Raw genomic sequence first — 9,481 nt, 5'->3', positions numbered from 1 at the left:
GCAGGAACCAGGACCCCCAAACTCTAACCCCATGCCCTAAAGTAGTTGGGACTGTGAAGGCAAAAGGAACCAACGTATAGAGGGAGTCTGGCACACGAGTCCTGAGTCCCCTCAGGCCCCAGGGGAGGAGGGAAGGATCATGCCTGCAGTAGCTCCAAAACCAAAAAGGAGAAGGCTCAGCACTGCTGGAGCTGTCATGGCAAAGAGCAGGCACCAGCAGGCAGCTGGGATGGGGCTGGCTCTGAAGGGAGTGTGGCCCAGTTCATGCCACCTCCCATCCTCTTTCAGTGTCAATCTTCTGCTCAATTGCTGTCAGCATCCAGGTTTTGCTGACCCCCGCTACACAGAGATGCTGGGACTGCGGGGCAGGGACCGGCGTGTGTCTCAATTATTTTTATTGCATTTATATATAATATATATTTAAACCTTTACAATAATTTTAACTTGATAACATCCAAGTTCGATTTGGTTCGCGGTTGTTTTTTTTTCTTTTTAATACATATATAAAATTAGGCCTCTACACCAGCGCTGGGAAAGTTCGGCCGCATCTCCCAAAACAGATTTTTCAAAAAAAGTAACAGAAAAATTAAAGGACTTTCCTTTGTTTTCCCCTCCATGGAGACTGAGGCAGAGACCCAGCCTTGGGGCCTTAAACTGGGAACTATTGCCCCAGGCCTCCACCAGCCCCCAGACAGCAAGGGCAGGGACCTGCTTGCTAATTAGCTTTGTTTTGATGGGGATCCAGGGGGAGCTGGAGGAAGAGTCAAACCAAGTGCAAATCACTGATATGTACAAACTAGGCAAGAGTCTCTGCCAGCGCCAGGGTAGGAAGTGGTCACAGAGCAGTCCTGCAGCACGGTGGATGGGGTGCTCGCCAGGCGGGACACAGGCAGAAGGAAGCCCCGCGCAGAGACGCAGGCCCGAGACGCTCTCATCTAGGGGGGCAGAAAAACACACAAACCAAGAGCACGCAGTGGTGCCCCCCCACGCACGCACGTGCTGCAGCCACCACTTGGGCTCCCACCGGTGGCTCGAGGAGAAAAAGAAAAGAACAAATCAACTCAGCACAGGCTCAACCAAAGCTGGGGCAAGAGGCATGTGTGGCAGGCAAGCGCACTCTCCTCAGGGGGAAATCTTCTAGTACAAAAATAAACACAGCCCCCTCCCCGCCAGCCCCCCCAGGCACACACAGCCAGCACAGGGGGGCAGGGGCTGGCGCTCACCGGCAGTGCTGGGGTCTTGTGCCGCCCTCCCACCTGCTCCTTGGCATGAGGGCAGCCAAAGTGCAATGTCGTGGAGCTAAGCCCGGGGCAGGGCCATGAGGACAGGGGGGGGACTTTTATGTTTCAAGAAAAAGCTGGAAGTGTTAGTAGGGATTTCTCCTCGTCTCCTCCCCCTGCCCCAGCCTCGCAGGGGCTGCGCGCCCACGGCCTCACGAGGGCATGCATTGCACCCGGTCCGGGCCCTCCTCGTCATTGTCCGAGCTGTCGGAGGAGCTGGGGGACTCGTCCGAGTCGCCGTCGGTGGCACCAGGTTCTCTTCGGCGCTGGCAAGGAGAAGCGCTGCGTTAGCGGCTGTACCACCCCGCCCCCCCAGAGCTCCCAGCACTCCACAAACCGCCAGCCCTGCTGAGTCAGCTGGCAGACACGCTTGCCAGCACAGGCTGGCGTGAAAAGAGATGGAGGGGAGGGGAGGGGAGGGGAGGGGAGCGAGGGGGTGGCTGCAGTGGTGGGGGTTGTCCTGCTGAGGCAGAAGTCACCTGCTGCGCGAGGAATAGAAGCTATAAGATCTGGGGCCCAGCCCTGTGCTCACAATGCTAGAGGAACCACTACGCCCAGGAGAGTTCAGAACCAGGTGCCCGCTCCAAAGCGGACTCACTAGGGAAGGGCAGCAGGGTCTGGGCAGCTGTGGCAACACTAGCCTTGCCTGCCCTCAAGATGCTGCACTGCAAAGCAGCTGGAAATGAGCAGGATGCAGGCAAGGGGCTGCAACGCTGCATGGATATTCAGACCCCCCCTCCCCACTCTTGCTGCTCAAGGGTGTACGAGAAAGCAGAGCTGGGGTGGCAAGGCATGGGCACCTACCCGGTGATGGCGTCTTTGTCTAAGGTGGTGCATCAGGAACCACAGCATGTGGCTGTCAAACAGGTCAGTGTGGTGCAGGCTGTCCTCATCCCGCTCCCGCTTGTTCTTCTTGATCACCTGAAGGCAGCAGCATTGTGGGGTGGGGGGGGGTGGAGAGGGAAGGCGTCAGTGGGGACTGCAGAGACACAGCTGCCAGGTGCTGCACAGAGCTTCCCAGAGCATGTAGGAGCCAGACATGCCCCTGGGAAAGCCAGGCAATGAGAGGAGCCATCAGGCTCCAGTCAGCCAGTGTCACCAGGAGGTCCTGGCCCCAGGGGTGGACAGAGCATGCCCAAGGGCTCCCTCAGAGCCTGGAGGGCAGGGCAGCAGCAAGGCACTGCCTGGGAACTCTGCTTGCAGAGCTCTCTGCTCCCCCACCCCAGTCAGAAAGGTCACGGCACAGCTGAGAGAAGCTCTAGGCCTGCAGGGCCTGACCCTGGGACAACACTAGTTTGTCTGATGTCCCACCCCCCACCCCAAGCCCAGCAGAGAACAGCCACTGCCAAGAAAGAAGACACAAGTGGAACTGCAAGCGAAACGGAGAAGCAGGCAGGAGACTTGGGGAAGCAGAAGCAGTGGCCAAGTCAGTGCGTGGCTGGGGCATGCCCACCTGCCTGCTGCTCAGCGGGGATGATGGGAATTGCTGGCAGGTTGTTATCAGGCCGTCTCTCATGGGACAGGCTGAGCCCGCAGCCCCCCCAAGGCTCATGGGTGGCAGAGAGCAGTCACCGGGTGGATGAGAAGCATGGCAGGGTGGTCAGGGAGGGCCGAGGCACCGAGAGGTCAGGGTGACTTCTCCTTGCTCCCCACTGTGCTGGGAGCACTATGAAGCAGTCAGCGCTGCAGTTTCCCAAAAGGCCCCATAGAGGTGGGGTCTAGAGGGTCATGGGCCAGTAGAGGCGGCAGATGCAAGGACCCACCCCTAAGCAGCCACCGAGCCAGCCTGGCCCTCACCTCTTTCAGCCCGCTGAGCTCTGTGGGATTCTCTGCAGTGGGTGCCCAGATCTTGACATCATGATCCAGCCCGCTGGTGGCCAAGACAGGGAGGTGAGGATGCGGCTCCAGACAGTTCACCTGCAAGGGAAAGGAACAGGCCATTAGGTGTTGAGAGCAGCTGCTGTCTGCTGGGGAGACCTCCAGACAGACCCCAGCCCTGCTCTGCCCCAGATCTGAGGGCCAGAGCACAAACATGATTACTACAGGGCAACCTGCCCCAATTTTACTCAGAATTAAAGGGTGGACACACAACCAGCTCCTGGCTCTAAGTGCTGCTACAGACTGGGCCATTAGGCATTAGAGCCAGTAACAGCCTGTTTACGCTGAGCCAACTGCTACTCTGGGATGAATCTAAGGGTGCAGATGCACAACACTTACTCTGCATAACCCAGGGTTAATTAAAAAAACCCAACCCCCCCCCCCAAAAAAAATCACCCCAGAAGAGACCCATTCTGCACACAGCTAGTAAGAAACACCTTAGAGATCTTGGCAAAAGTCCCTCCATCTTGTCTGCGTCCTCCATTACTTAGAGGTTGGATCAAACTTTGGGTTACTTTGTAGAGACAGGGTGGTACAAGCAGATCCTGTGGTTTTGCTGATGTAAACAAGAATGCACTGATTTAAGTGCATCTTTATAGCCCCACAAACCAAGCAATTGAAAACAATTACCATAAGAACTAGCACTCACTGTAAAGAGCTGAAACCAAAGGCCTTCCTAGTTAAACAGCTGTTAAGTATGTCATAAATTCTTCCTGGGGAGGGGGGTGGTTTCATGATCAACCCCTTTCATTAACGTAAACCCAATCAGGTTGTAGACAGATGCATGTCAGCAGTAACTGTGTGCTCACAATACACACACGTGTACATATATAATATGCATTCATGAGTGTGGATATAGATATATAAAGTCAGGGAAAGTGGAGAATCATGGACCCGAGTTCTTGGAAGAACTGAACAAAAGACCCAGAGCTGCTGGGGTCCATCCTCCTAGGCGTACATTTTTGCATTCCCACTGCTTGATCTGAATACTTAGGTTTAAGCTTTCCAATAAAGTAAGGACAAAGGGACTTTGATCCCGAAAGCCTGCAGAAAAGGACAATTCTTGTCATTTTCCAGTTGGTCTAATAAAAGGTATAATTTTGGAACCAAGAAAGAGTTCTAGTTTTTTGTAGGTCTGTCTCAGACCAACACGGCTACCAAGTACACCCCTGAAACATGGAAGATGCCGAATTTTAGCCGATTTTGGATTTTAAACTTCACTGCAAAACAACAAGGAAGTTTTTTGCCTCCCTGCCTGCCAATTGACACCTCCAGTGAAGGAATTTCTACCTGATCAACACATCAAAGAGCTACTCAACACAGCTCACAAAGACACTCTCATGGACCCAGAGGGACAGACTTCCATCTTCAGCTCCCTCTGTGCAAAAATGAAGTTTATTTCCCACCTATGGGGGGGGACTTTTTACCATCTACACTTTTCCCACAGCCTGACGAAGGGACTTTGATCCCAAAAGCTTGCAGAAAAGGACAATTTTCTTGCCATTTTCCAGTTGGTCTAATAAAAGGTATCATTTTGGAACCAAGAGTTCTAGTTTTTGTATGCCAATAAAGTAATGCACTTGAGAAGAGACAACTGCTCTCTCTATTTCATGGCCCCATCCAACAAGGTAAGTTCCCTTTGTTCCAATCTGTGGATGGAGGACTTCCCTTTAGACTGCGTGTCATGCGCTGGCTTCATTATGGGAGGAAAGTAGATTTGTTCTGCCATGTCCACACCCTCTGGTACAGGGCAAATCGCTTCCACTCTCAGCCTCAGTTTCCCCATCCAAGAAACAGATAAAAACAGCAACTCTCCACTCCAGATAAAGGAAGCTCTGTCAAGTGTCTCAAGCTTGTTCAGCACAGCATAAGGCAGGACCACATGCAAACATCTTCACAGCCCAAGATGCAGGCTCCCCTCCTCCCAAGGCACAGCCCCACTCCAAGCAGACTGGTTTCCATGCCTCAGGTGCCCACCTGCACAAGGGGATGGCACAGCACTACCTATGGAAGGATGAGGGCATGAGGCTTGATTTGCAGAGCGAGCAAAACTAAAGGGAGGAAAGTGCTAGCGCTCTCGGCAAGGCACTGAGGCAGTGCAGAGAGGCGGCAGCACTCGTGATACCGTGGAGCAGAGTGTGATCGACTTGTCAGACGTGAGTCGGGAGCCCGGGATGCTGCACTGCTCACAGCACTTGACTGGCAATAGCAGCAGCTGGATCAGCACTCCCAAACTGCACAGCAGCAGGAAGCTGCTCTCCCTATGCTGGCATTAAGCACAGCCCTTTGTACAAATCACCTCCAGTCTGTCCCCAGGACAGGTGGGTCAGGGAACAAAGCAGGCACCCCGCAGGGACACTTCCTTCCTTCTTCAGACTTATTCCCTGGGGGGAGTCTCCTGGTTTCTCTTAACAGCCACTGCAGCCAAGAGCCATGAATTCACATTTTCAGGAAGTGGACCTGCTCTAAAAAGTATATATGAAAAAATCTAGGAACCTGACAGAACCAACATGGAGCCTTACTTGGCAGGTGTTACCTCCCGTAAGTTAAAGCCAAACAGTTTGCCGCACCTCTCAAACAGAATCAAAGAAAAATGAGGGTTGGAAGGGACCTCAGGAGGTCACATCAGGACCAGCCCCAATTAGATCATCACAGCCACAGCTTTGTTTACCTGGGTCTTAAACACCTCCAAAAGGATGGAGATGCCACCACCTCTCTGGGGAACCTGTTCCAGTGCTTTAAAACTATCCTTCTCATGACAAAGTTTTTCCCAAGTTCTAGCCTCAACTCCCCTTGCTGCAACCGAAGCCTATTGCTCCTTGTTCTGTCATCTGTCACCACCGAGAACAGTCCAGCTCCATCCTCTTTGCAACCCCCCTGCAGGGAGTTGAAGGCTGCTATTAAATCCCCCTTAGTCTTACCATCTGCAGACTAAAGCAGCCCAGTTCCCTCAGCCCAAGTCCTGTTCCCCAGCCCCTGAACCATTTTCATTGCCCTCTACTGGACTCTTAGTTGGTCTAATTTATCCTATTGTGTTCAGGCAGTAGGCAGCCAAGTAACCAAACCGCCCTCTCAGTGAGTTGAATGCAGCAACCAAGAGGAAACACTGAAACCGAAGTCCTGGAGGAGAGCATTCAGCAAGCAGGTGAACCTGCTTGGGAACAGCACGTGCCAAGAGACAAACTTGGGAGTAAAAGCCAGAGAACAACAGCATTATGTAAACTGCTTGGAAACAGCTTTTCAGCCCAGATTCCTGGATTCGGGCTTGGAATGAATCTAAACCAGGGGTGTCAAACACCCTGGGCCCTGGACTGGATCCATCAGCAGCTGTGGTGGGTTTGGGGACAGACAGCAGTACAGGTCTGGGGGCAGCAGCAGCATGGCAAGCAGTGGCTGCATCTGCACAGCCCACTGCTGCAACTGGAGCCCTTACCACTGACAGCCATGTCCATCCAAGTCCGGGGACCTGAAATTCTGCAGCAGGACATGCCCCCAGCTCCCGGTGGCCTGCCAGACTGCCGACGGGCTGGCTACAACGGTTCCACAGGCCCTATGTTTGATGCCCCTGGTCTAAACTAAGTGAGCTGCGAATCGCCAGAAAAAGAGGTCCACCTCTCAGACGTGCAGCTTCTACACTGAATAGAAAGCATGGCCCACTGTCACTAGAAGGCGAGTACAGCCTCTGTGGGAGGTTTGGAGAGCGAGTGTCCTGCTCCCCTCAGGTGAAAGACAATCCTGGAGCACTGCTGACCAGACAGCTCCTGCTTGTCCACAGCCGAGTCATGCTGCTAGCTGGCGGCCCCAAAGAGACCAAGGCAAACAAGGGAGCCAGGCAAGGCCTGCTTGCCAAGGATCTGCTTCACCGAGGGCTTTGTGAGCCTTCAAGACCCACTAGATACCCACTTCTTTAATGCAAAACCTGGGGCCACAGGCTGCACTACTGCCACGACCCACATTCCAGCCTGGCCCCATGGCCTATGCTGAACCTCATCCATGGTGCTGCAGCCAGTGCTTTCCAAGCAAGTGAAACCCACCTCTTGCCTCTGGCTCTGCCAGGGCTGGCTAGCCTCCCCCCACCCCCAGCTCTCCAGGCTTTAGCAAGCTATTAATGACCAGGAAGAATCAGAAACAGAGTCCTGGACATCCACTACAAAGGATGAAACCTGAAGTGCACCGCACAGTGAGGCATCCTGTTGAAAGCCCTTGGCTCAGGTTTCTGTGCAACAAGACACCTGGTACGTCCTGTTTTTCGTTGTCCTGCAACGGCAGCACTAATAAGACTGCCGATAACAGACCCGACAGCAACAGCCAGATAGCTTTGTCTGCGACCTAGCTCTTTTGATCCAGCTTTAGCATGAAATCAATGGGCGAGACAGCCCAACACAAACACTGCCCTGATTTGATGAGCGCTTCCTACGTGAAGGGGCACAGGTCAACTCACAGCTAAATGCTTTCCACCAAAGGACAGCATTCAGAGCAGAGCAGAGCAGCAGAAACTCCAACTCTCAAGACACCACAGAGAAGGAGCCGCACAGCACGCTGCCAACGGTCACCCCACGCCGGCCTCCCACCATCTCCACCTGCTGCAATTCTCCTGGACAGCCCAGAACTAAGTCCTGTGCTGCTTCCAGTGTCTTGTAGGCTTTGTGCAAGATCGAGGAGCTGGAAGTGGCAAGACCACATGAGAAAACAGTTAGGTCCATCAAAGAGTCAGGGGGTGTGACATGCATTCATCTGAAAGACTTCCAGAGGCCAAAGCTTGCAGCTTTTTCTACGAGTTCAGGCCTCACGCTCCTTCTCAGCACCCATGGGCAGCAGTGGGGAACTGCGTGCAAGGAAATGAAGTACTCCCAAGATGCTTGGGGAGTGCTGCTCCCTCATTGCATGCTGACTGACTGGGCTTGGACATGCTTTCTCTCCTGAAAAAGGATCAGGCCGATACGAAGGTGGCAGCTGTGCTGCGCTAGGCCAGCTGCACTCTAAGGAACTAGGCTGTATCCCTCCCAGTCACTGTTACATCGTTCTGTTATTCCCGTGGGCTGAATGCAGACATCCAGATCACCCCATGGATGAGTGAGCCACTCCAATCAGGGCCTGACATAGCTGCCCACATGTGCCCACAAGCTGCAACCCACCGCAGCCAAAAGCAGTCTCATACCTCCCTGGAACGTTACCATGTGCTGCCGCACCTGCTAAGCAGGTGGCCAAACTTGTAGCTGGTCTGCGAGGACCTGTATCATGGCAGCCGAAACAATGACTCTGGTTGCTAAGCCTCAGGATTGACCCAAGAACAAAACAAAGGGCTGCAGGACAAGGTAGGCAGTGTAGCCAACTGCCCCTGGTGCTGACTGGGCTGTTCCCAGCTCTGATTTCCATTGTGACCCTGGACAACATGTACCCTAAGAGCAAAACTGCAGGATACAGGGATGAGAGACAATGTCCCCCTGCAAAGCCTCCCCAGTCTGCTCAACCCGTCTGCCTTCCCCACCCCAAAGTCAGCTGTTCTCTTAGTGCCTGCTAGCACCCCACCAGGATAGTTATCACACAGTGTGCTCCGAGATCTGTCTTTGCACAGATCTGTTCTTGGGGGAGGCAAGATTAGCCCAGTGGTGTAACTGCTCAGCATGAAACCTCACTGTGACAGGCCAGCCCCACAAGCAGCAGCAAATATATATTTCTGGGTTCCAGGGGGGAATTCACAGCGCTGAAAGCTCAGGCTCCAGCAGATGCACACCCAGATCCCTGCGAATGGGGAATGCAGGATGCTGATGAGATGACCTTTCAGCCAGCACCAGAGTTGAACTTCTGCATGCAGCAGCCCAAAGGGTGAATGGGCTGGTCCTGGGCTCATGGACAGCTCCCATGTCCATAGAGCACCAGGTGCCAGGAAGCTCCCAGCGCAGTGCATGGTCAGCTGGGCTGGAGATCACAAGTCGCCTGGGACAGCACAGCTGGAGGAAGCCACTGGCTGGCACTGTGAAGCTGGCCAGGAAGGGACAGGATGGTGCATCCCCATGAGCAAATAGGGACGGGTTGGGTCCACTGGGATGAAGCCAAAGGAAAGGGAAGCAATGTCATTAAACAGCAGCCTGCAGAGGCACCAACTACCTTATAAAAGGGCATGAATGCAGCACAAATGCTTGAGAGGCTGGGGATGAGGCTCTTCCCAGAGAAGGGAAGCAGTCGCACAGGGGTCTTAGCAGGCGTCATCTGTACAGGTGTCACCCCCTTCACTACCACACCTTCAATACTCCTATGAAATATGAACTTTAACTTCTACCCAGGAGAACTTTCACAATCTTTTCTCCTATGCACGATGAAGA

At 53.6% G+C, this 9,481-nt stretch overlaps 1 protein-coding gene across 1 annotated transcript in view; it reads right to left on the bottom strand.

Moving 5' to 3' along the window:
• Nucleotides 1-377: 377 nt before the first annotated feature.
• The window catches only part of DCAF8 (DDB1 and CUL4 associated factor 8), a 22,854-nt gene continuing 13,750 nt past the window's right edge, over nucleotides 378-9,481 (bottom strand). The window contains exons 10-12 of the mRNA XM_006038124.3: nucleotides 3,078-3,197; nucleotides 2,085-2,201; nucleotides 378-1,546 (exon numbers count right to left, since the gene is read on the bottom strand). Of these exons, the coding sequence (XP_006038186.1) occupies nucleotides 1,433-1,546; nucleotides 2,085-2,201; nucleotides 3,078-3,197 (351 nt within the window). The 3' untranslated portion in view covers nucleotides 378-1,432. The remainder of the gene's footprint in view (nucleotides 1,547-2,084; nucleotides 2,202-3,077; nucleotides 3,198-9,481) is intronic.

The sequence above is a fragment of the Alligator sinensis genome, unplaced genomic scaffold (genome assembly GCF_000455745.1).
Source record: "Alligator sinensis unplaced genomic scaffold, ASM45574v1 scaffold1161_1, whole genome shotgun sequence".
Lineage (NCBI taxonomy): Eukaryota > Metazoa > Chordata > Crocodylia > Alligatoridae > Alligator > Alligator sinensis.
The sequence above is the reverse complement of the archived record's forward strand: the minus strand, read 5'-3'. Positions and strand labels throughout refer to the sequence as shown.